This window comes from Pteropus alecto, unplaced genomic scaffold (genome assembly GCF_000325575.1).
Source record: "Pteropus alecto unplaced genomic scaffold, ASM32557v1 scaffold3, whole genome shotgun sequence".
Lineage (NCBI taxonomy): Eukaryota > Metazoa > Chordata > Mammalia > Chiroptera > Pteropodidae > Pteropus > Pteropus alecto.
The window spans coordinates 47,915,960-47,943,813 of NW_006442484.1; the positions used below are offsets into that span (position 1 = coordinate 47,915,960).

Genomic DNA, 27,854 nt, shown 5'->3' on the forward strand with positions numbered 1-27,854 from the left:
CTACACGAACCTTTAACTATTAATTCCCCAACAGATGTTTGGCTTCCAGCTTCATTTTCGGCTAGGCATGTATATTTGCCACCCAGACTAATCTGAACATCGGGGATTATCAAGACCGCAACACCACTGGAAAAACTCATTTTGATTTTTCCGTCTTCTTTAATGATCTCTTGTCCTTTCATCCATGTGACAGAGATGGGTTCTGACCCTCTCACAGCAGCTTGTAAGGTAACAGTTTGTCCTGCTAGTGCAGTAAAATCATCTACTTTCTTTACAAAGGTTGGTGGTTCTAGTCAAAGGAAGAGAGCATACAAAACTTATCAATTTTCAAACAGTTTCAACACCATATATATTTAAGTGTTTTATCTAGATTACGTTTATCTTGTCCAACTGCTATCCCATAATATTGGTTAATTAGAAGAAGAAGAAATAAAATTGAAGAAGAATTACAATTCCATCCAAGAGAAAGAAGCAGAGAAGATACATGGTTATCAGCTGACGAAACGGCCTTTTATGTAGTTTCACTTTTGTTATTAGAGACTAAATATTTACCCTGGTCTCAAAACAAGACTAAATGAAGGTCACTGACTTTGTCTCCGAGGTCCCAGGTCAAATCAAAGGCAAAATATATTTTGAAAGGGAAAGTACCAGTTTTCCTTCAATGGGTTAAGAAAATTATTTTGACAATTTATTAAAGAGATATCAGTTTTTCAAGCACTAACCTTTTAATAAGTGTGTTGCGCTGCAGCCACACTTCCCAACTTCATTAGCAACAACACATTCATATTCACCGACGTCTGCGCTATTAAAAGAAAAGATCTCCAGAGACACAAGAGACTTTTGAGAAAATAACCTGTATTTTTTACTACTTCGAATTTGCTTCTTATCTTTGAACCAGCTAATTTCAAATGGTCCAGTGCCTGAGATTTCACACTGAAGGACGGCATTTGTTCCTCTCACTATGTCTGCAGGCTCAAGAGTTTTGATGAAAGAAGGAGGTTCTAAAAAGCATGAAAGCAGTGAATAAGTCACATGTTACGAACGAGTAAAAAGCATCTTTTCACAGAAAAATGATGGACGATAATGGACAAAACAATGGACTATAAACAAACCTTTGATAACTATTTCAGCGCTGCAGCTGTCACTGCCAACGTCATTTACTGCTTCACATGAGTAACTCCCACTGTCTTCAACTTTGACATCAGTAATATTAAGCACAGCCTCAGAATGGACAAAAGACATGCGGATTGTGTTACTCTCATTAAGCTCTTTGTTATTTTTAAACCAAGTAACCTGGATCACAGGTGAGCCTTTCAACTTGCAATGGAGGCGTGCTGATTCACCTGGGAGCATTAAATAAGAGGGATCCACCTTCTTCACAAAGGATGGTGGCTCTACATCAAGTTAACAAGAAAAGAAAAAGGAAAAGATAGCTGAAGCGTAATCTCCACAAAAGATAAGTAGACATATACAACAAAAAGACACAACACACATAAAATATCTGCATGAAATTTCTGAAAAGGTTGTGGTGTTCTCAATAACTTTCCATATTTCAATGATTCTAAAACACTTTCTTAGTTTCTTGATTAAAAAAAAAAAGAACAAACAAAAACAAAAATGAGCAAACTCCACTTACACAAAGAACAATTTTATAAAAGAAGAATAGTTAAGGATTTCCTAGACACTTGAACTTTTTAAAGCAATCTTTGTTAATGGCAGAATGTTTTAAAAGAACAAAAGTAAATGAATTGTGAAGAAGATTGAAAAACTAAAATCAAACAAATGACGGGATTTCCCCCAAACTGAAAGTTTTGCTTGGATGAAATTATTTTAATAACAAAATGTACCGACTACATCGATGCTTCTACTGAGGCATCCTTTCAGAGAAGAAAGTGAAAAAATAATATTCATACATTTCTTACCTCTGATAGTTACCGTTGCTGTAGATGAGCTGCTTCCAGCCTCATTTGAAGCTGTGCAAACATAGGTTCCTGAATCTTTTAGTTTGGCTAGCGGAATCTCAAGCGATGCTATTTTATCTTCAAAATAGATCTTATAATCTTTCCCAGGTGGGAGTTTTTGCCCATCTTTATTCCATGTAATGGTGACTTTTCTGTCTTCATCTACTTGGCATTCAAGGTGGATCTTCTTATTGATAGCCGATTGCACAGGCTCTAATTCTTTAATGAAATGTGGTTTGTCGATTATGATCAGCTCAGCTTGGCAGATATCGGCTCCAAACTTGTTAGAAGCCTTACAAGAGTAAACTCCTCTATCTTGAATTGTAAGATTTGAGAGTTCTAAAATGTGTTTGTTTTCTGAATCCGAAATCTTGTGGTTAGGGGAAGGTGGTAGAGCAGCCCCATCTTTCTGCCAAATGGTTTCAATCACAGGAGTCCCTGTCACTGTGCAGAGGAACTTGGCTGCCTTACCCACAAAAGTTGTAATGGACTTAGGTCTGGAGAGAAAGGTTGGTGGATATGCCTCTGCAAAAGAAATTTTTCCAGCATTACGTTTTGTCCCCACCAAAGCTCTTGCTGTATTGCTATATTTCAAGAAAGAGAAAAATGAGTTATATCTTTAGATAGACTTGAGATGGTATTTAAAATAGAGTAATGTATTAATAAAATGAAAAGATTTGTTAAAAGAAAGTGATGAGAGTGTTCTTTATAGAAGAGACAGCACATTAAATGTTTCTATCAAAGGAAAGAACAGATACTCCTTTATTTAGCAACATTAACTTATTATTGTTAATGATTTGTCCATTTTAGAGCTGATTATTTGAATTATTTGATAAGCAATTCAGCTGATACTTTTATTCTGCCTAATTAGAAGACTGTATAAGGAAGATAAATAAAATGTACCTGAAGAATAGAAATATTAAGTGATAAAAAGTTTTAGTAGTTTTGTAAAGTCTCTCTAACCCTAATGTCAATAACTGGCAAAGCCTTAAATGGCTTAACTTTGAATGCAACCCCTCAAGTCATTTCAAGCTTGTCAAAATATTTATAGCAGTAATTTCCCATTTCTATACTGCATTTTGAAGCAAGCCTGTAGGACCCTCTCTTTCTGATCTTTAAAAAATCATCCTCCTTCCTCTTTCTTATTGTTTGAAAGGTATTAGTCCTATTACTGAATTGGCTTAATTTGGGTAAAGAAATTTCCAAGAGTGTCACGAAGAATAAAGCCATACATGTGGTTTCATGGAGACTCTGATCACAAAGTGAAAACCGCAGGTCGGGTTGCCACAGACCTGGGTTTTATGTTTTCTGATATGTAAAAGATCTGTAGAGTAGAGAAAGCTACACAGAACCCTAACGTATTCAGGTCAAACCGATGTGCTACATTTGCCTTTCCCTTTCAGATTCTCAATGAAAAAGAAGATCAAGGAACAATACTGCTCTGACATTAGTGCATGGCTTCTCTCGACAATGTGGGTTGTTGCTACTCCTGACTCTAAATCATAATTCATACTCACGCTTTCCCTTGGGAAGAAAGCAACAAAGAAAAAGAGAAAGAGAGAGAGAAAGAAATGAGGGAATGCAAACACTTGATGAGTATTAACTAATCAAAAGTCATTCGGGGAACTTAAATACTGGGAACAGAATATTTGTGTAGTTACTCTTATTTTTAAATTAGGAACAAAGCTTAGGGTGAGAATCCTAGTTTACAGTCCTGTGCTAGCTCCCTGTCTCACATTAGGATTTGTTTAACTTTAGTTTTATGCTCTGGCTTTCCTCAGTGTGAATTCTGCTCTTAACTGGTTCCAATTATTAAATTCATTGGGATATTATGTATTTTGTAGTAGCACCAAACTGTCCTGAAATTTTTTATATTAAGGGCCAAGCCGTCAGTAGTTATCCAAGAATTTCTTCTAAGCTAGTCATTAAAAAAAAGAGAACAAAACTAATAAAAACAAACTCCCTCAAAACCAAACTTTCAGGAGCCACTTCTCATTTGATTCCTTAACATTTGTCTCAAAATATTAAATTATATTTATTTTTTCCTTAGCCATTGTTAGAAATACGACTGTAAATAATAATTTCTTGTCCGACATGGGTTCTGCAGTACCTAATCACCATGTTACCATCTAGGCTGTTGGTCTCTCCAGTTGGTAGGACAAGCACATCATGAACCTGTATGAAAAGCAAATTAAGCAACAATATGAAATGAGATGATAACACCCAATTCGATGTATGGCATTTACCTGTCACAGTTAGTGTGGCTGTACAGCTGACACTGCCATACTCATTGGAAGCTTTGCAGGTGTACTCGCCGCAGTCAACAACCTGGGTTCTCAGGATTTCCAGGCTGGAGACGTAATTTGAAGATCGAATAGAACACTTGTCACTCTCATAAATTTCTCGGCCAGCTTTAAACCACTGGAATCGGACATTGGGGGCACTTTGGATCTCACAGGTGAATTTGGCCAGGTGGCCCAGGGCTACTTCAAGGGGCTCGATTCTCCTCTTGATCACTGGGGCAGCTGCAAAGGGAAGCAGAGTCCATTAGCATGCCCCCGCATCAGGCATACCACGTTTTTCTTTTCCTTCTAACGTTTGTTTCTGTTAATGAAGTAAGACAGTTGAAACTGGTGAGAAGGATTGCAGCAGTTTAAGACAAGTGACTGGAAAATGAGAAAGATCATTGAAGGCAAAAGGAGACAATAAGCAGCTTTCAACATATTCAATCAGTACTTTGCAGTGAATTGTGAAAAAAATTAAAATGTGATGCTATTGGCTCACGTGCGTAACAACATGATAACTCTTTAAATATACCATGCTGACTAGGAACATTGAGAATGTGAAAAAACATGACATCTTATATAAAGTGATAAGTGAAACAACAGCAAAAAAGAAATAGATACAAAAAACATAAATGGACAATTAATCATGGTTATTTTGAATTTATGGGTGAGAATGGAAATTTTAGAGTGGCTAAGTGTTCACTGACAGCTTTTTATTACATGGTATTAAAGTATTTCCATATGAAAATAAACTAAAAAGCATATGTATTGGTATTATGAAATATATGAAAACACGTTTTATTTAAAAAATAAGTAGTAATGTAGATATAACATATTACCCAATAAAGAGTAAAGGAAAAGGAGAAGAGTTAATAACCATGATTATGTCTGTGACTATTCTTACTCTAAATCAACTGCATTCTGGCAGTGGCAGATAAGTGAAAATTCAGTGATGCAACCTGAACATTACAATCCAGTGAATGTTAGAGCTTTATCCATTTAATCCTTAAAATCCAACCTCTTTTGACTACAGTGAGTTTTGCCGAAGTTTCTGTTTTTCCGTCGTCATTCAGGGCCTCACAGGTGTACTCTCCCTGATGTTCTTCTGTATTTACTTTGTCGATTACTAGTGTGTATGTATTTTGATCTTGTAAACACTTGAACTTTTCATCTGAAGGCACCAGTTTACTCTCAAAATACCAGTTCACCTCTTTGGCATTTGTTATGGATGACGTGAGGTTTACGATGTCACCTTCCTCAGCAACAGTGTCCACCAAGGGATTATGTATTATAGGACCAGCCTCTCTGATTAAGCTACCCTCAGATGGTCTTGGTAACTCATCTTGTTTTTCATCAGAGAGAGCAGCTGTAGCAAGCACATCAGGGACAGTTGTGGTATCCAGAACTTTGACCTGACTTTCCACATTAATGGAACTGACTTCTTCCATTGAGACCAAATATTTAGATTCGATTTCTGGTTCAGTGATTGCTTCAACAGTCTGTGAATCTGAAAAGGAATCCATTTCTTCTTGCAAGCCTGTTTTGGTTCCTTTCTGAATTCGAGGATCCTCAGCTGTTAAGATGTTTATTTCCTCACATATAATAGAGCACAAGGCATCCTTAAATTCAGTTTTCAAGTTAGCCATTTGAGGATCGATACCTTCAATAGCGATGGTTAATTCTTCTGTTAGAGACTTCCCTGAGGTAATAAGGTAGGTACACATAATGCGTTTGGGCTCTTGGGTAAAGTTTATGGCCTTGACCTCTACCTTTTTAATGTTTCTTAACCACTCAGAGAAAAGGCTCATTTGCTCAATGGCCACTGCTGCTTGCAAAGCCCTGCGGATCTGAGTTTTCAGGTTTAATCTTTGCTCTTCTGGAATACCAGAAAGCAAACTTTCCTTAGAAAGAATGTCACTTTCCCCAACTTCCTGCACGGCCTGTATTGCCATGGGTTCTTTCTTATACTCAATGGTTTGGTTAGGGGGCATTGCCAAGTTGTCAGAATGCTTTTCCTTGAATAATACTTGCTCTTCTTCACATGCTAGTGGAAAACTTAAGGACTTGCCTTCCTCAGTCCTGGCCACGAAATCTTGCCCTGTACTTTCCAGTTGATACGCACTTTCCATCAAAATTTCACTTTCTTCTGTGCACGTGTGTTCTGAAGGAACCTGGGGCTCATAGCTTATGTTAGAGACCAAAGTGTCAGGACCCTTGAAACTTTCCACGTGTCCCTCAGCTAAGTTCTGACTCATGATGAGAGCACTTTGTGCCTCTTGCTTTTGAAGAGTTCCCATTTGCTCTTTGTCCACTGAAGATACTGTCTTTTCTTCTGGTAAAAGTGCTTCCTCAACCCCAGAAGTTGGATATGAATGAGCTGGAGGTTCTTCTGTTAAAGATTGTAGATAACTCCCTTCAGGTTCAGCTAATAAAGCTTTCAGAGGCTTGACTGTTAATGAACTAATTTCTTCTTTGGATGTAGCACCAGGGAATATTTTTTCAGTGTCTGATAGAACTGCCTGTGATGCAGCCTTCGAAATGGTGTCCTTTACAAAAGCTGCAATTCCTGGCTCTGAGTCAAATGCCTCAACTGCAGGGCCCTTTAACAACACCTGGGGAAAATCTTTAGGAGCCTCTGGTGTGGACTTGGCTTTGCAGGGGGCATCAGTCATGTCTGTGTCTTCCAAAAGCACAAGTAACTCTGCAGCACAGGTGGACTCACCCCACATATTCTCTGCTTTACAGACATAGAGGCCACTGTCTTCCTTCTGAGGGTCATTGACGATAAATGTCCCAGAACCCTCAGGATTATGAATGATAGTGTAATACACATTGGTGCAAAGCTGTTTATTTTCTTTGAACCACAAAACGGTGGGTGCAGGCTCTCCGATCACCATGTACTCAAAGACGGCAGGGACCCCCTGAGCACAGTGAATTGGTTTTAACTCTTTAAGGAAGTAAGGAGGACAAGGACCTTCAAGGTTTCCCAGAGGTTTCTCCACTGCTGATTCTGGTTCAGTTTCTTTGTGCCCCTGTCCTTTGGAATTTATTTTTAGATAGGCACTGCATATTGTCTGTCCATATTCATTACTGGCAATACACGTATACTCTCCCTCATCCTCAAGTTTTGTGAACAGAATGATCAAGCTATGATCATTACCATCGAAAACAAATTTGTAGTCAGCAGAAGGCGTTAACATTACTCCTTTAAAGAACCACTGAATTTTAGGTTTGGGAATGCCAGTGACAGTAACAGACAGTTTAGCCACATCTCCTATGCTTATTTCAGCATTTGACACTTCTTTGATAAAAACTGGGACACTGCCTTCCTTTTTGGAATCAAATTTAGTTGAATGAACTGGAAGTTCAGACAAAAGTTCAAGTGTTTCATTTCTATTAGATAACTGAAGGTCAGAGCTATAGGTCTGGAGTCCTTCTTCCTCAGCAGACAGAAGACAACTAGAAAACTCTGTTTGGGGAAAAATGATGATTATTTTACTATCAATTTCATGTAACAACAATAAAAATAAAAGTCAAAGAATTATGCACCAACTGGTGGCCTTCTTCTGCTTTATTCCTGAAATCATTAGATTATCCTGAGATTAATAATCTATCAAAAAGCATATTTCTAATTGTTTAATCTTAGTTTACTGTATCACACTATGTGATTATAAATACTAATGCAACTTTCAGTCCGCTTCATTCGTATTAGAGTCTATAAATTTTAAAGATGTTTTTACACGTTTCCCTTTGTAATATAATCCCAATTCTAAAGTTTGAAAAACTGCTGGCTAAATATTTATAATAAAGGAATCCAGCATTATTTAAATCACTTTCTAAAAAAGATCCAGAATTATTATTTATATTTAGAATTTTCTTGCATTTAAAAATATCCTCATTATCAAAATGGAGACCAATTATTTCCAAAATAAAACATCTGTGTCCCAGTTACTGCTTATAAATCAAGGCCATTATTAAAAATAAGGGGCTACAGGAAATGTTTAACTTGAATTTGTAAGAGAACTACTGTTTTCAGTTACTAGAAATGCAGGCCTTCTTTTGCCTGTGTAAATTGCACAGTACTTCAACAAAGCTTTTATAATAAGACTCAAGTTACTAACTTAATGGGAGAATCAGAAATGAGAGAAAACAACTCCGACATTAAAAACTTGATCGTGGCTCTCTGACTCCCCTTGTGCTCCTCCCCCTGCCTCCCTTAACTCCGCCCATGGTGCTTGGTCCTACCTCTAGACTTAAAATGCCCCTCTGGGGAGGTGGGAACAAGTCTGGGGCTGGCGGGAGGACCCTGTGCAATGAGAAAGAGGTGCAGTGTGATGGGAGAAGCTTCCATGGATGCTGCTTTCTCTGCATGGTTTGCAGGTAAAATTTAGATAGTATAAAAGTGACAATTCATGATAATGAGATCAACTGCAACTCCTGCTATGGAAAGAAGTATGAGCCAAAGGCGTTAGCATGCTCAACGAGGATATGGAGAGATTGGGTATCAAGCCAGAGAATGTTTAACCTAACCGGCTTGCAACAAATCCAAACACTTATAAATTAGCTCAGAAATACAAGATGCTGAGAAGTGGTCCAGATGTGGAAATTTTGTTAGTGCTGCTGAGAAGGTAATTGGAGCTAGAAAGCTCTGGCACAAAAACTGTTGTTTTTGTGCCAAGTGTGGGAAGAATCAACAGCTCTGAGTGAGAAAGAAGGTGTAATCTACTGTATAGGATGCTAGGCAAAGAACTTTGGGCCCAAAGGATTTGGCTATGACCAAGGAGCAAGAGTCCTTGTACATGCTCAATAAAGGTGTGAACTTAAAACTGAGATCACACACTGAGAATCACTACATAATCTAGACACAGATAATCTAAAACTAAACTCCTGTGAATTTCCATTAGCACTTCAGTACTGTATTTTACTCTGTCCTTGAACAGGCTGCCTGGCTAGTAGGAAGAGAGCACTGTATCCTTTTGCTTTACTTATCAGCATTTTCAAGAACCATTTTTTTTTTCTTACATTTTAAATAAAACTTCGGCTTGAAAAAAAACTCGATTATATTTTATTTTGCAAGAAATTCCTATACATCATTATGGAACAGAAAAACAAAGCAGTGAATAACAGATACTCTTTAAATAGTGTATTGGATGACAAGATGAAAGATTTGTAATTTGATAGCAAAGCATTAGGTTTTCATTAAATCTATTAAATATATAGAACAGCTCTGTTAATACTAGTTTTACTGCTTTACTAAAAAGCAGTTTTATTATTTTATTTGTTCACTACACTTGCATCATATGGAATAGTCTTATGCCTTAATTCTTTTTTGTTCTAGTGTATAAGCATTATAAGGCAGGACTCTAGTGTCTGTTAGTTGTAAATGTACTGGTAAAACTTATTTACAGCATGTAGAATACATATACTTTTATTATTTCAATTAGTAGTCATAAAATCATTAATTTATTTCACATACCAATGGTGACCACTTAACTTTATGTTTAATCTATAATATGTTACTCATGTCACCTCCCCCTTTACTTGAACTGCCAAAACATCTGTAAAGGGAATGAATGTGAATGTGGTTAAAATACTCCTCCTCACTAAAATCTTGAAATATTTTCCCTTACCTTTAAACATGGTATATTAACCATAAAACAGATAGGAAATGGAACACAAATGTGCTGAAACATGAAAAGTGTAGTTAAAAATACATGTTGTAGGAGCAGTTAAGAATTATGTCTAAACATTACAATGTGTAATACAATGAATTCTTTATCCAACATCAGAGAAATTAATATTTCAGGCTTTTAAGTTATGTGCCATTGAGTCAGAAAATTAAAAAATTCTATTTAATTATCTATAACAATTAATAAATAAGCCAAGTGTGGGCAAGGCTTACTTTTCTTTATTCATTATTATTCTGCATATCCTCAAGTCTATGCATTTGAGAATAACAGAATTCTAATGAGCAAAGTCAAATAAGGCCCTCCTTCTTATGTGAATAAAAGTATATTTTTCAGCCTTTCATGCAAATCCAATAAGGCATTAAAACTTTTTTTTCTTACTTCCTTTCCTTCCCTTCCTTTCCTTTCCTTTCCTTTCCTTTTTCCTTTTTCCTTTTTCTTTTCTGTCTTTCCTTTTAGGAAACAGGTTTTGAACTGTTGCTATGCTCTATAACACTTGGGTAAAGTGTGCTTGTCATGTTTATCATGACCTGAATTTCTAATTTATTTAAACCTCCATTATGTGACTAAAAGTAGAATAAATCCTTAAGTCCCTAAACTATAGAATATAATTTTATTTCAGAGATTTAGAGTGTACCATATTACATCTATAATTATTATCACAGATATTGTGTACTCACTGGTTGAAACAGAAATGATTGTTCCACCATAGTGTATCTATCTTAATGAGTTTTGGTGACTCAAAACAAGTAAAACAAGATTTTTTTTTTTTTTTTTGCGGGGGGAGGATATAGAAGTGAGGGATGGGGTGGGGATATAAGCCTGACTGCTCTGTCTATATTCTGTGTATACTCCAAATTGCTTATGTAAGTTGGAAGGCTTTTAGGGAATTCCCATTGTGAGAATAAAAAGGTAATAGATAAAATAAACATAGTAAGCATAATTGGAATGAAAGAGTATATGAATTCTTTTAAAAATTAAATTTAAATTAAATGTTTAGTTTTTTTAGAATTAAATTAGAATTCATATGTTTAATACAATTACGGTACTTAAAAATTGCTCAATGCAGGGGACAAATATAGTCATTAAGTAACAGTGAATAATTTAAGAGTTGGGGGGAGGGAAGATTTATAGTTTTATTACTATATTCTATTGTTTCTCTCATCATCTGTTGCAAAATTAAAATTTATTTTAAATCACATTAAGAAAAATTACAACTGGGATAACATATAGAGTTAAACAATTAACTCTGAGAAATTTTGGTCCAACCCCTCATTTTCAGATAAAAAAAAATTAAATTACAACATAATGAGAAGATTTATGTTCACATTGGTACATAGATACAATACCAAGGATTTTGTGAATATATTAAAATTCTAATTTTGAAAAACAAAAGATGTCATTTAGAAACATATATAAATCTTGAATCTTGAATGCTTATTAATTTCGTTTTAAAACTTTAATTCAGTGAAAATGACAGGAAAGCTTACTATCTTGTTATTTGTATATAATCTGAAACACAAATAACCATATTGCCTCCTAATTTTAAAGATTCTGAAATTGGACTGCAGTTTGAAATCTATATAAATGTTATACAGTAGTTTACTTTTTCCTCAGGCAAATATTAATGCTGCATTTTATACTTGACACCATCTAGAAAATTGAGAAAATGAGATTTTTTCCAAAAGTGGAAAGCTCTTTATTTGCACATTCTGCAAATATCCAGATGAACTCTATCCAATCAGTACCACTTGCCCCTTCAAAACCAGCAAGTTAAAACACTTAAGAAGAGAAATATTAATAATGAAAATATTTTTAAAGAGCCAAAAAATATATTAAGATTGCAATGTAAAACTGATTATAGACTTAGTTACTTGTTTCTGTCATTTATCTAAGTCCAAGTAAATAAGCATGGATTTGGCTGCAAAAGGGTTATAATTTCACAAATAAAATACTCAGAGTGAAGAGATTTTCACTTACCAATGTCATTGCATGGTCATCTGACAAGATCTCCTATTTTACATTTTACTTTACATATAGTTTAGCTTCTAAAAGGGAACGCATTCTGCTGAAACGCTTTGGGGGAGGAGGATAGAATGAGAGTAAAGTAGAAACACAAACAATTAGGTAGCCAAAGAGATATTTAATTGCGCTTGATTTTTCACAGCATAATTGACACAAGTGATGATTCCACAGTTTAGATAACAGAATATTTACAAGTGTTACAAACATGAGGTGTTTACATGGAGAAAATGTTTTCCCAGGGGACTTCAATGTAATGCATTCAAATAGAGTTGACATATTTTGAAATTTATTAAATCTATATAATTTAGAAATATGAAAGCACTCGAATCAATTGTGATAATTACTGAGGCACTAAAACATCGTACAAGAAACTTTAAATTAGGGTGAGTGCTGCACAGGTCTCAGCCATTCCTGATTTGTTTGTAGCTACACACCTGTATTCACCTTCGTCATCTTTTACTAAACTTGTTATGAATAAATTGTGAAACCCTATACCACTTTCTTCGGTACTGAACCTTGCTCCTTGCATCAGTTTCCCATCTTTGTACCAGTAAACTGTGGGTCTTGGAGAACCACGAACTAAACACTGAAAATAAGCCACTGTGCCTAATGGTGCATAACAGTCAGAAATACCTTTGATAAACCTGGGAGGCCCTTCTACAACCTGAAATTCAAAAAAGCTGTCTGAATATTTGTGTTTTAAGACTAATTCTTCCTTCAAACTGCTTAAAGTCACTTTACTTTTCTTTGTTATCATAGCAAATATTGCAGAATCTCCCATGGTGAGAAATCCCCGACAGAGAGCCTCTCCTACACAATTCACAGCTCTGCACCTATATGTTGCACTATCAGAAAGACAGACGTTTCGAATTTTAAGGGTGTGATTTCCGTTCTCTTCACTAATCACATACTTAACATTATCTGGCTCTATACACATATATTCTTTATACCATTTAACTTCTGGATTAGGGATGCCTATGACTGAGCATTTGAACACAGCGTCCGAATTTTCTGGAACTTTAAAATCACAAATAGGCATTATAAAACGAGGAGGCATTTCAAATACTTCTAAGTCAATTTTCAGATCTTTGTCTTCTTCCCCTCTTGAAGCCATATTTGGATCTGCCAAATTCAATGGAAGAACATCTAGACTCACAATCATGCTTTTATGATCTGGAGTAAATTCAGGAACTGTGACTATTTTCACTTGCTTTTCAAATTCTTTAACATCTTTTTCACTTAATTCAACTTCCAAGACAATTTCTTGAGGAGAAGGTGTTCTTGATGATGCAGTATTTTCCAAATCAAATTCCATGACATGCTGATGTGTTACCGGAGGTGGGAGTGCCACCACTCCTTCTTTTTGGGGTACTATGTCTACATTTGCAAAGCTCTTTGCTTCCCCTATGATGTTTACAGCATGGCACATGTACTCTCCTCTATCTCTTTTTTGAATGTTAGAAATTTCCAAAGAACACACATTCCCCACCCTTTCTATTTTAATTCTTTCATCTGGCTCTAGCAAAGATTTGTTTCTATACCATTTCACACCGGGAACTGGAATGCCCTCAACTTCAACGATGAAGCCTAATGTTGTATTTTCATATATCTTCCTTTTGGTCAGAGGTTCAATAAAAGACGGAGGCATTTCATTGTCTTTTGGTTCAATGGATTCATTTGGTGTGCCAAATGAATCAGAACGCCACATTTCATGAGCTGAACTTCTCTCTCCTGTAGGAGTATGGAAATGTTCATTTGGTGTACTGTCTTCTCTTTCTATTTTTGATGGGTACCTTTTAAAGTTTCCAGTGGGGTTTGGTCCTCCAATAGAGACAGAATATTTGTCAACTGTTTCTCCTCCTAAAGGTGTGGAATATCTCTCTAGAGTCTCCCCTGGGGGTGTGGAATATCTCTCTAGAGCCTCCCCTGGGGGTGTGGAATATCTTTCTAGAGCTTCCCCTGGGGGTGTGGAATATCTATCTAGAGCCTCCCCTGGGGGTGTGGAATATCTCTCTAGAGTCTCCCCTGGGGGTGTGGAATATCTCTCTAGAGCCTCCCCTGGGGGTGTGGAATATCGTTCTGTTATCTCACCTTCAGAAGGTGTTGAGTACCTTTCAGCAGCTTCCTCTAAAGGTGTGGTTCTTTGAACAGTTTCCTCTCCTGAATGTGTTGAAGATTGTTTAGTTGTATCTAATGGAGTAAAATATAAATTGGGAGACTTTGGAGTTTCAAAATGTTCAACAGAAGTTGGTGGGGTATAAAACTGATCTAACTCAGAGATTTCTTCACTGGTTATACTTCCCACATCAATCGAAATATCCGATTCAGGAGAAAATGGGCGACCTAGTGATTCCTGTTGTTGGTTGTAATATTCATACACAGTGTTGAAAGTTACCTCTTCAACCTCCATGGACGTGACCGATTCACTCTGGACAAGTTTCGCCTTGTCCTTGGCGTCTTTAGTTTCAGGAACTTCATGCTTTCCAGCAGCAAGTAAATATTGTGTTAGGGAGAATTCAGATCCCATTCCTTCTGTTGTCTGTACCTCATCTAATTTGGGGAAATTTTCAGAAAAACAAGTTCCTATTTTTTCTCCTTCAGGAGTGAGGAAAGAAGTTTCATTTTGAACTTGAAGTTCTTCATAACATTTTTCTTTTTCAGAGACATCAGTTTTTTCACTTATTTGTTCATTTGGATTCTGTTGTTCCTCGGTCATCAAGAATGAAAAGCACTGGCTCAGAGAAGGTTTTCTGTACTGCGTGTCTGCATTGCCTTTGGGGTCTCCTAAAATTCCAGTGGCATATCCCTGTGCCCCTCCATTCTGCGTTTGAAATGATGCCAACTCTGGTTCCAGTGTGTGTTCCTCCTCTGTTTTGCACACCTCTGAAAGCTTTCCCTCAATTGCTGCTTTTTTCAAAAGTGAAATGAAACTTTGATCTCCATTTTCTAAAGAATGTTTTTTCTCAGAAAGATCAGTTTCTCTTTCATCTACAGATGAGGTTTGAAGTAGGGCACATGATTCACTATGGATTTCTTCAGGAAAAAATTTAAGGGAACTATCAGTATTTAAAATTCCTAAATTTTGTTCCTGTATCTGTTGGACTCCTTTTTCCAAATAAAAGGTCTTTTCATCAATACAACTTTTCTCCATCACGGTCCTATTTGAAAACTCTTGACTGGAAGAAATTTCTTGATCGGTAAATATGTTATTTTGCTTGTTTTTAGAGGTATTCTGTGTATCAAATTGTAATATTTCAGGGCTAGGAATTTCTTCTTTATGAAGTGTTTCCTGCCATTGCCTAGTTTCTTGCCCTTGGAACTCTTTAGCTGGATAACCTATATGAGAATACATTTGTTTTAGATCAAATACAATGTTCTCAGCATTCTCAGCTGTTTCAGAAGCAGGAAGCTGGATTTTAAAAGAAGCTTCTTCTGGTTGACCACTATCTAATTCTTGGGATTTTAAATCTGGATTTTCTACTTGAGAGTGAAACTGCTTTAGGTCAAATGTAATAGGTGCTTCATGTTCAGCCCTGTCAGAAACTGCATATTGCTCTATAAAACCTATTTCTTTCTGTTGTTCCCTCTCTTGTACTTCAAATTCCTTATGAGTTTGAGCAGAAAGCAGCTTTAAATTCATTATGATGTTAGATGAATCTGGTTCAGTGTTTGAAGACATTTTCTCTGCCTGGTGTATATTTGCCGTTAGGTCAGTTGATCTTGATTCTCTTTGATTTAATGGAAAGTCAGTATCGTCAGACTTCTTTTGAGGAGGATTAATGAATGATTTCCTGGTAGGTCTTTTTTCTAGAAGTCCTTTCTCTACATGTTGTAACTTTTCAAATGCAATAATTCTATGCTTCACCTTTCTTCTTGGGTAACATCTTTCTTCATCAAGGGGTTCTTCGTATGTGATGCTAGATGAGTCTTTTGTATTGCAACTATCAGAAGTTTTCTCAGAGTGGATATTTGAGAAATGGTCACTTTGGGCATATTCTTGCACATTTATCCTTTCTGATTCACCACATTTTCCAAAATCATGTCTTACCTCTTTCCTAATTTTTACTTCACTGAAATCATCAACATATGGATAAAAAGTACCCTCTGCTTGGTGCAGCTTTGATTTTTTACTTACATGTCCCTCTTTCCTTTCATCCTGACATTGTATGAGTTCAGCCCTAATAGGCCTGTTGGTTTTTACAGACCTTGAAGCACACTGCATAAATCTGGGTAGTTTTTCTCTAGAAGATGTGCAATAAACATAACCTTTCGGGTTTATCTCCTCAGTTGTCTCAAGGCTTTGAAAATATTCTCTTATGGAATATTCTTTTACATAAGATTGGGAAGTTAAAGGACCAGATGGGTAATCATAAAAATGTGCCCTTACAGATTCTCCCTGAATTTGATCTTTAGAATATTTTTCATAAATTCTACCAATATTTTCTAATTGACTATATTCCCTGTGAGTGACAGGTTCCACTGTTAGATCTGAAACACTCTCAACTGTTCCAGAATTGTTTTCAGCAACACATTTATATTTTCCAGAATCTTGAGGATTAACATCATTAATATATAATCTGTGGCTACAATTAACTTCTTCAAACTGAAACTTTTGGTTCTGCTTCAAAGGGGCTCCATTTCGAAACCATGTTACAATTGGCTTAGGCTCACCAGATAGTAAACATTCAAGTACTATAAAATCCCCTTCTCTACACCTGGCATGTGTTGGCATTTCTTGTAATATTTTTGGCGGCTCATTAGTAATATCAGATGAAAATATAAATTTGTATTTTGGTGACTGAGTAGCTTCATCTCGAGGTGTTGCTTTAGGTTCCAACTCTTCAAACTGAAACAATTCTCTTGACTCTTTATCCTGTTCTGGGGTAGGAGTTGCTGCTGTTATTTGAATTTCTACAGGAAAAGAAAGCGATTCTATGTCTGCAGAGGGAGGAGCAGGTGGGGTACTCTGTAACATACGGAGATTCGTTTGGCCCTGTTGTCTCAAAGATGGATGAATGCCTTCTGCTTGGTCAAACACCAATGACAGCTCTTCTTCCTCATCAGTGTAGTCATGCAACGTTGGGACCTTATGTGCTTTGACACCATGCCTTTGTTTTGCTTTCACTTTTAGTACACAAGTTGTTTTCACTGTTCCATATTGGTTAAACAGTACACAGTTAATAGAACCTTCGTTTTGAGGAAAAACAGAATCAAAAGTTAATGTTGAATAGTTTTCCAAGGTATGAATGATAAAGCCTTGATTACATGGGATAGGTATATCATTATTATACCACGTCACTATGGGTTGAGGAAATCCTTGAAAATGACACACAAATGTACAACTGTCACCTTCATAAACTTCTTGAGATTCAATTTCTTGAAGAAATGAAGGTGGGCAACGTTGTGGACGTTTTTGGAAAGAATTTTCAAAAAATGTTGCTGTTTTTTCTTCTTGTTCAGTTCTGAATTCATCAGCTCTTGTGGAAGTGGAATATTTTGATTCTCTCAAATCATCCTTTCTTATTCTTTCACTATCTATTTCTTCACTTTCCTTAATATTTTTAAGTATTCCAAAAGATCCACTCGCATGTGGTATAATAACTTGAGACACCTTTTCAGGAGTCTCATCTGTTTCCTTGTTCTTCCATACATTAGTGATGCAGTTAGATGACTCTTCGATTTCAGTTTTGTTCATAATTTCTTCAAGTTGTCCTCTTGCTTGGGTACTCTCATTTACTAGAATCCCGCCATATACATGCTCTTTTCGTGGACTTTCTCTTAGAAATGCCTCTTGGCTCATTCTTATTTCAGTCTGGAGAACTTCTTCATTAACAATAGTTTGAAAGTTTGTAGGAGATTCTCTAGATTCTACACACTGATCCATTCGATTAGGAAGGGCATGTATATTTTGGACAATACCCTCAGTTACATTATCTATCTTATTTCTATTTTCAGCTAGATCAGATACAGACCTGCTTTTTATTTCTTCTCTGGAGAACAGAATATCTTTATCACTAGCTTTACTTTGCAAAGTTCTTGAGCTTAGTTCAGATGACATTTCTAAAAGAGATAATTTCTTTTTCTCCATTAACATTTTTCTAGCCTCCCGTAAACGGTGCAACTTAATTTTGGTCTCCTCATCCAAGAAATTTTCACCTACATTAAGCCATTCTCTTAATTCAGATTTACTTTCTAAATATTCTTCATCATACATAAGATCTGTTTTCTTGCCAGGACTTACTGTCTTAAAGTGTATAGTTCGCATCATTCCCTTTTGTTCAACATCTTGTTTTTTGTTAAAGGGAGAGCCAGTAAACCTCAGGTCAACCTTCATTCTGTCTTCTCTCCTTTCAACTAAAGTCTCCCTATTTTCATGTGTCTGTTCTGCCCTTTTCAGAAATTCTAAATATTTCTCATCTTGGCCTTTTTGGATAACGAGCAATGATGCAGTTGATTCAGCCAACCCTTCACTATTAATTGCTAATAATCTATAAATTCCAGAATCTCTATCTTGGACCCTTTTAATCTCCAGGCTGGAAGAGTGATCATGTAAATCACTCTCAGTTTTTATGACCCGTCGAAGACCTGTCGGGAGAGGCCGATTGTTATGAAACCAAGTCATTTCTGGAGTTGGACAGGCAATTAATCTACATGTAAAAACAGCAGGTTCGCCCTCTAACACATATTTAAACGTAAGTTTTTGGGTAAAAGAAGGCTTGAAATAGTCAGGCCAAGAGCTTGTAGATAATATTCTACTTGCATATCTTCTAGCAGCCGTGGAGCTGTGATCTAAGTCTTCAGAATCTGAAAAGGCATCACGTGCATCTCTCTCTGGACATTTAGATTCCCCCTCGGAGAATAATTCTGAAAAAAAATAAAATTATAAAGCATTTTACTATTTTCCATAGCATTTGAAAAAGTTGAAAATAAATGAAATTGCAAAATAGGAAATGAAATAAAATGCATGCTACAGATTCTCACAAATCCATAAAAAAATTCACTCACCATATTTGTTCGAATAAACGCAACACCATGCTCTGTTTAAAAGATTCTGACACGAAAATCGTTCGTTGTCTGGTCTTTTCTTCAAACTGTTGAAATTTCTTCTTGAACAAGCAAAAATGCATTTCAAAATAACATGTTCCTGTGCATATTTGTTTTGAGAGCAGGAAAACTTTGTTCCTTTGATGGCTAAGAGGAGAATCTTACCTGACTTGCAGAGAGTGGAATAAACGCCCTTTCTGATCCTTTTGATTGTAGATTAAATTATTATATTTTTGAGAATTAACTATTTAAAAATATATACAAGAACTATAACCATAAATAATTAGCTAAAGTAATATGAGAAGGCGTTTATTCGAACTAATACAGCCATAAAGTCACAATGTTATGCAAAGAAAAGCAGGCAATAAGGATCCCATAAGGCAGCTATCTGCAAGCCAGTGTAAGAGACGTATCAATGTTAAAATGATAATATGTGCATGAAGTGTAAACCAGAATGGGAATGTAACATTTTCACACACCCTAAATAAAGTAGCATTTTAATCATAATTCATTCATGACATTGCATTCTGAGTATGACACGTTATTGTCTATTGTTCCATTTAATTCACTGTAATTTTGAAGACAAACTTCTACTTCATGATTTCATGCATTAAGATACCAACTTTTCCTAATACACACTTCTGAAAATGGCTGTTAACATGAAGTTGAATATGGCTGATAAAATTTAAATATAAGATTTTAAATTACCATAAAACAAATTACTGTGAAATGCATGTAACCATCAGCATACTAAACCAGGCATGCGACATAGTAATATATACTCTGGGAGATATATTTGTATATCTATGTCACTTTTCTCAATAATACTTAAAGAAAGAAGGCAGATCAAGGATTCTATTAATCCTTCAGAGTTTCTATTTAAATCTCACATTCAATATAACAATACCTTTCATCTCCACCTCAATCTGCTGTTCGATCCTCTCATGCAACATTGATTCATGGGCTAAAATGGAAAAACATAAAAATTTTTAATGATTAATTCCACATACTTTCTGCCTCATTTTACGATTCATACAATTAAACTTTCTATTTATTATAATAGAAAACTACATCCCCGAAATGCATCAAAAAAAATTCATGCCAGACAAATTCAATGAGCTAATAAAGTACATGACAATGTTGGCAGAAAGATTTTAAAACATTTTTATTTTAGGTTCTCTATGAAATTTCCACATTTAGTTCCATAATTTCGCATGCCTTTACATGCATTCAAAAAAGCAATCCACAAGCTAAAGGAATATTCTTTTTTGTTTAATGTCTATTGACTGAACACCTGCTAAGAGATGAAGTCATTTTTAGAAGGAACATGCATTTTCTAACTTGCCACCTTCAGTTGAGGGTTATTCTCAGGTTTTTTTTTTTTTTCCTGTGAAATTAAGCATTTTCAGCCAGTAAATATTCCTTTGACTTGAACCACCTTTTAAACTTTAAACTACATAAAGTCCAATTACATATTAAGAAGCAAAACCATGAGTCATCAACTCAAAATTGCTTTTATTACATAGGAAAAGGTACATTCTTTAGACACAGTTGTCTCTGGGATTGCTTCTCCAGAAAGGCGGGTGCCCTGGTACCACTCTCACCCCACAGTTCGTGTGACATTGTGTCAATATGCTTGACTCCTTGGCTTCTCAGTTCCTTGTGGTCTTTGGCATTAAGTTAATGACAAACTTGATGTTTTCTTTGATGATTCTCTCTTTACTTCACAGGTTGTTTTAATTTGTGACTCTTTGAGTGTTTTAATACTTTTAGTGTCTGAATCAAGGGAAATATTTGTAACTGCTCTGGTTTGCGATTCTTTGGCTAGGTAAGAATAAAGTTAGGAAAAGGAATAAATTAGCTTTGTTTGTAAGAGTAAAATACACGCTGAATTTAGAGAAGTTGGAATGTCATTAGGATGAGAAGAAAAGCAGCATGTTAGTCCCAAAACTAATATATAATATATCTATGCTTACTGTGCACATAAGGATTCTATTCAAACTAACTTACGGTGTTTTACATTCTTACTTGATCTTCATGGATAACTATGTAGCCTATGTAAAGATATTGGGACACGGTAAAAGAAGAGCATATAAAAATTAGTCTTAGATAACTGTGCTTGATCCTTCACTTTTCAAACACTTAAAAGTATCTTACTTTTTAATTTTCATAAGTACAAGTAAGGCAATCTGGACTTTCCAGGAAAAAAGTGCTCATGCTCCAAGAACACTTTAATAATATTCAGTTGGAACTAGTGAATTAGAAATCCTGAGGTGAAAATGTCCAGCTCAAATCCCCTCTGGGAACTTGATGTTCAAGCACTGTACGATGGCACTAGGTTCTTCAGGAAACAAGTTGAAACACCTACATTTCTCCCACCTCCACAGCACAGCTAATTCCCAATAATACTGCTGCAGAAACTGCCACAGTTGTCATCTATAAGACTTGTAGACGACAACTCCAGATAAATAGTACCTGTGTGATTACTGTGCTAGCCAGCAGCTGCAGTTAAATTGAGGGTCAACTCTCTGGATGGTGGAATTTTCCATCTGACCTGCATGACTAGATCTTAGTTCTTGAGCTATTCCTTTTGTAGGCTTTGGGGATATAACCAGAAATAACTATAGAGTAAAATGTCAGATTAAAGAACAAAACAGCCTCCTTTTGGTGAGTATTACAGATACGTTAAAGTGAATTTATGGGCTTATTTCAAAATTCACTGTAGAGATGGCTGTGCACATAGCCATCTTAAAAAGGTTGGCCAATAACTTGGCTACTCATGTCCAACAACTCAATAATAGTATAATCAGATCAGGGAAGGACTTGAGGCCATAGGTCTAGATAGACCCCTGGAGATGCCCGAACTTCTATCAGCTTCCTTCCGAGGGATTTCGTGAAGCTCCTTTGCATATAGACACATAGCATGAGCTTCTAGCACCTGAAGAATAATTTCATTATTTCATTAGTATCTAAAAGGAAAGTCCATGGATAAGAGGAAGAAGCTAACCTTTGCCCAGACAAATTTATTCACACCTTTTCAAATACAGTAGAGAATCAAGCACAGTAACAACAAAAATATTGATCTTGCCATGAGATAATTCTATAATTCCCAGAGGATCTGAAGCTGTAAAAGCAGCATAATTTATTGTGAAATATCTAGAGACTATTCATTTTGGTGCTGATAGAGCCCTATTATTTTCAGTGCCCGATTTTTAATTTTCACGGCCTCCTTATAAACAGCTAGGACTTCAGATGTGAATACAAAGGGCAAACGAGAATTTTTGAGTCTCCTAAAACTAGAACAATTAAATTTAAATTTAACACGGTGTCGGGGACAATAATAAATACTCAACAAATACTTGAATTATAATATCTTAACCTTTAGTACACTTCCTAGGTGGTCCATTTGGTAAATATTAGAAAAAGCAGCACACATGAAATGAATCTTAACTTCCTGAACCTGGATTTGAAAGTTAAACTTCCTGAATCTAGACTGGAAAGTTAAATGTTCTTAAAAAGGTTGGCCAATAACTTGGCTGACTTTCATAAGTCATTTATGACTAGAGTGCTAATTTAGAGATATTCTAATTAATATATTCAGTGATTTAATTTGCATGACAGAAAAGCTGCAGAAAGCAATGAAGATGAAATGAAGCGAGTCATAGCTAAAAATCAAATAACCACCTTCTACACTTAGTACTGCTGTCGTTGTCTTCTCTCCATACTCGTTGTGTACAATGCAGCTGTACAATCCTTGGTCTACCAGCTGAACATTACATATAATAAGAAATTGAGTATTTCCACTTTGTGACTGCCTCACTCTCTCAGATTCCTCTATCTTTACACCTTCATGAGTCCAGGTTACATCAACGAAAGATTCATCTTCTAAAACACAGAGGAATTGAGCAGTGTCGCCACACTTTACAGAGAGGTCCTGAAGTTGCAGGAGAATCGTTGGCGCCTCGCCCATTGTCTCTTCGGCACATTTTTCGGACAACTCGGTGCTTTCTGCAGTTTGTGATAGGGATGCAGTATGGTGCAACTCTACATCTCGAACAGATGCAGCTGTGTGGGTGGAACTTTGAGACATACTTTCAAAAACCTGCACTTCATATTCATATGATGATCCTTGAAATGACTTAATTTCGTTTTGGGATATTTTGCTCTCCTGCTTTGTGAAAGAGGAATCTGCCACTGCCTGGGACTTGGTGGACTTTCTTACCTCTTTCCCAGAACTTTGCCTAGCTAGGGCTTGCACTGTATAATCAAGTGACAAGAAAAAGAAAAGAATATTAACATCTAAGGTTTGTCACTTGGCTAGGTTAGTAACATAAAATGGCATGGAAGATGAAGATGAAAGACATCATTGTAACTTGGAAGCAGCATGCCAGATGAAGAATGCTCTAGGATGTCAGCATTACACACAAAAAAATTCATTCCCAGTGATCCAGTGATGAATGGATGATGAAGGCTCATGCAGATGCCATACAGTATCTTGTTTCTTCCTTCTGTTGTCATTGTAGGTATCCAGAGTGATAGAGTCAGTCTCCCCACTAATCCACCTCTCTCTTTTGATGACTATATTAGGGATACCATTTGTCCTCCCCTCCACCATATACTTTATAAACAACATACAGACAATAGACCACTAATGATGCAATGATTAGATGCTGTTTAGAAAAGTAAAAATATCAAGCATAGTTGATGTCTAACGAAATAATTGCTAATGTAATGCTTAGAACACATACTTCAGTGAGATCTAAAGTACATAGATTAACCTGTAATTCAGACCATAGGGGGCCTTGTTGGGTGTTACTTTATTAGTAAATTATGGATCGATCACACTATGCAACGAGACAAACAGCCAAGACTCACATTAGTAACAGTGGGAGTAAGGGGTAGGCCACAAATCAAAGTCTTTGAAGCAAAATGGGCTTTACCTTTTGGCGTCACTGTGAGTGTAGCTGCACAAGTGGCTTCCCCAGCGCTATTGGCTGCTTTGCAAGAGTACTGCCCAGCATGCTCTGAGTAAGCATCAACTATAAGCATTAAAGCCATGCCTGTGGACTCCTCAAAATGGAAAACTACATTTTTTGTTGGTAGAATTGACTGCTGGTTATGAAACCACTGGATTTCTGGCTTGGGAATGCCAGAAACCCTTGCATGAAATCTGACTGTCTCCCCGCTGTGCACCCTGAGGCTTGACAGAGGCTGGATGAAGATGGGCTTTTGGCCAAGGGACTCCTCCTTAAATGAAACTGATGAAGAGACATGCCATTGGGAGTTTGATGTAACTTCTTCAAGTTTGCTAAATCCTGAAAAGAAGCATGCCAACCTTTAATGTCACACCCTGCATTGAAACCAGAATTCATTTGGAATTGTCTACAGATCGGTCTCAAATTCCAGTGGTAGACTAGAATCTAGTACGAAACTACTGCTTTGTCAATGTATGCCACTACTGATTCAAAGTCACACAAGTTCATTTCTACTTCTCAGACAAACAGGGTGAGACATCACTAGTCTAATGAACTTCAATATATTCTTCATAAAGGCAGTGGTGAATATGCAATTAGGTTTAGGTATTCTTGTTTTCTGTTTTTACCTTTTTCTCTCTGGCTGTAAAACCAGCTTTTCTATTTTACAAACCACTTTAAACATCTGGTTATTTAATAAGTGTTTAAAAAATTTTAAGAACTCAACAGTTGCCCTAAATTTTTATGTATTTATATATACTTAATACTATACAGACTATATTAGCTCAGGGAAAATAGTCTGACTGTATAAAAATAGTTATCTCATTTGGAATCAGAGTGTCCCACCAAGGAAGTGTTTCTGATTATAATTTAAGAGTCTGAGGTAACAGAAATTTTAAACCATCATAGAACTACGCTCTACAACCCTCAGGCATTCTCTGAATGACCATCAATACATCTAGCAGGTGTACAGACCTGAAATCATCCAGTGTCACTTCTGTGAAATCAGAATTGTGTCAGTACAATGGGGGGACAGTAACACTTTTTCTATTTAAAAAATTTAAAAAATTTGTTTTATTCTAACTGAGAAAACTTATCTATTTCTTTAAGCATATTTCTCCCTATTCTGATACATGCTGATCAGGAAGCATGAAAGCAGGTGATGAGAACAATACATTACAAAATGTTATGGAAACAAAGCACGGCAAAATAAAAAAAATGGTGTTTTGTGATTCATAATGAGAACAGGTAAATGAAAAGTGAGAACACCGCATATAACAGGAAACAATTAGTTGCATTAAAATAGAATAGTAGGACCAACGATGATTTACATGAAATTTTTAGTGATCGTTACTGACATTGTGAGATTAGATCTATACTTAAATGTGGTTTTTAAGGTTGTTTTACTCTACCTTCCAGTCTCAAGTTGGCTGTGCTTGATACTTGACCCACGGCATTATTAGCGACAAAAGTGTAAGTTCCCTCATCTTCTGGATAAGCTTCAGCAATTTCCAGTTGGTAAGTGTCTTCAAATTGAGTCATTCTAAAGAACCGAGATGGCTTTATTTTCTTGTCCTTGCTGTACCAAGACACCTTTAGATCTGCAACACAAAAGAAAAAGGATATTTTAATCACAAAAACAAGTGGATATTTTAAATTTACCTGGAAACACAATATTGATTATACAAGTGATTACATTTCATATTTATCTTAATAACATCATACTGTAGGCATGCCACATCTGCTCTTATATATGATTTCTCTTCACCTTTAAGAAGGAAACGCAATTTTTAAAAAAACAGCTTATAGACTGGTGGCAATGTTTAAAATTTTATCACTTCAGTTACACTATTTTTAACCATTTGTGTGTCATGCAGTGGAAACAGCAAAGATTTTGCCATATTCAGTGACCTTGAAAAAGATGGTCCTGAGAAACAGTCATCATGAAGAGTTTGATCTAGAATTGCAGTTGCCTACTGGGACAGGTAGTAAAGAAAATCTGCACTCCGGTGTGCAGAAAGATCAATCAAAAAGAGATCTGAGAAGATCATCATCTCACCAAGTCTAAAACAGACACCTTGCAGGTTGAGGAAAAAACTCTATTTTTTTATTACCAATGAGCAAGCAAAGAAAGTTCCCAGCACTGCAAAAAATAAGTTTTAAATTGGAAGAAAGAGTCATGGCATTTAGGCATCTTAGATAAATTTGGCTTTTTTCAAAGTAGTGGCAATAGTAAATAATAATTGAACCATCTTAAAATGATAAAAAATAAAAACCCAAACCAGAGGTAAAATAACATTATTACGTTGTTATAGTTTAAGCTAATGGGCACTTGTAAAAATATTATATTTCATTACAACAACACCGTGTAAGTCAAGTGGATTTAAATAAGGTACTTGTTTTAAAAGCCAAAATCAAAGCCATCTTGTTTTTGGAAGATGGTCACTATATTGCTTCCTTATCTCAGCACCATCAGTGGGGTCTTCTAAAAGTCTAATCATCTAGCATGTGTTTGCATTTTGCGTTATTATTGGTTTATGAATGTTCCCCTCCTTCCTATGGTAGTATTAAGTTGTTTATAAACTACAGGTTCTCCTTTTAAAGAAACAAATCTTTTCACTTCCCTGGATAAAAAGAAAAGGTAGAAAATGTAATCCTGACACTACAACTTACCAGCTATGTGACCTCAGAGATGTCATTTAATCCCTCTGGACCAGACTCCTCAATTGTAAAACGAGACATATAATTCATGGGCTATTCATTGCTTCAAATTGATGTGTGAATATAGCTATGAAAGGACTTTATAAACCACTGGCACAAGTCAGCCAATAAAGCAAGAATGTCTAACATCATGGACGAGATCAGCAGTGCCTTCAATAACACTCCAAAAGACAGGGCCATGTGATATTAGGTAATGCCATCACATAGAATTTAGCAATCATCCTAGAATGAGGTAGTTAGTTTCTTTGTTTAATAGTCAATGGAAGTGGAAGGATGAAGAGCTTGGTGTGCCCCCTTACGAGGTTTTCCGCTTATTCCTACCAACAACTTCTTCTCTTGGTGAACTGAATGAAGCACTAGGAAAGGCATGAATTGTCAATGATAAATGAGCTAAAAGGTGAGACCTCTCTTGGTAACAGACTTGGTGCTTCTGGGCTGGGCTGACTCCATCTGTGATGGCCACTGGCTTCACGTAGCTTCTGTGAGGCCACCCACCTCACTGCCCCTGCTCCTTACCCCCAGAACTCCAGTGTATTTGCTCTCTACATCTTGTTCATTCTACCTCCTGAATTCTACAATTTACTCCCTTCTTTCTCCTGATTCCTCTAGTCGAAGCCTTGTCAACACTCTCCAAGCCTATGGTGATAGCTTCTCCCCTGGGCCCTTACCTCCAATCTCACCTCTCACATCTGTTCATTCCTCCTTTCACTATCACAGTACCGTTTCTAAATAGCAAACCTGATCATGTTACTCAGTGGCTTAAAAATTCTTCATTGGTTCCTCAGTGTAAACAAGACAAAATTTAAAATTCCAAGCATAGACCAAACACTTTAGCATCTGGCCCTCCTTGCCCACTCATTGCATTGCTTTTCAACCATACTTAAACCACTTGTCATTTCCAGTACATGAAGGGTTCTCACAAGCTTTATGACTTTGTGAATGTTGTTCTCTGCCTGGAACACTGTTGTGCTCAATGATACTATTGATGCTTCAATACTCTGTCCGTGTGTCTTTCTCTGACTGTCTCCCAGACAAAGAGCACTGAGTATGTGGGATATTACAGCAGCTACAACCTTGGCATCTAGTTGTGCACCTCCTCACTTACACATTGACCTCCATGAAGGCAAGGGCCTGGTCTTGGCGTTTCTAGCATTTAGT

The 27,854-nt window shown here is 36.3% G+C and overlaps 1 protein-coding gene and 1 pseudogene across 1 annotated transcript in view; one reads left to right on the forward strand and one right to left on the reverse strand.

The window, feature by feature from the left end:
- The window catches only part of TTN (titin), a 266,736-nt gene that overhangs the window by 193,858 nt on the left and 45,024 nt on the right, over positions 1–27,854 (reverse strand). Inside the window, 8 exon segments of the mRNA XM_025039310.1 lie at positions 11–289; positions 723–1,001; positions 1,113–1,394; positions 1,923–2,486; positions 4,208–4,486; positions 5,265–7,715; positions 19,910–19,966; positions 25,388–25,576. Of these exon segments, the coding sequence (XP_024895078.1) occupies positions 11–289; positions 723–1,001; positions 1,113–1,394; positions 1,923–2,486; positions 4,208–4,486; positions 5,265–7,715; positions 19,910–19,966; positions 25,388–25,576 (4,380 nt within the window).
- LOC102895272 lies at positions 8,505–9,056 on the forward strand (annotated as a pseudogene).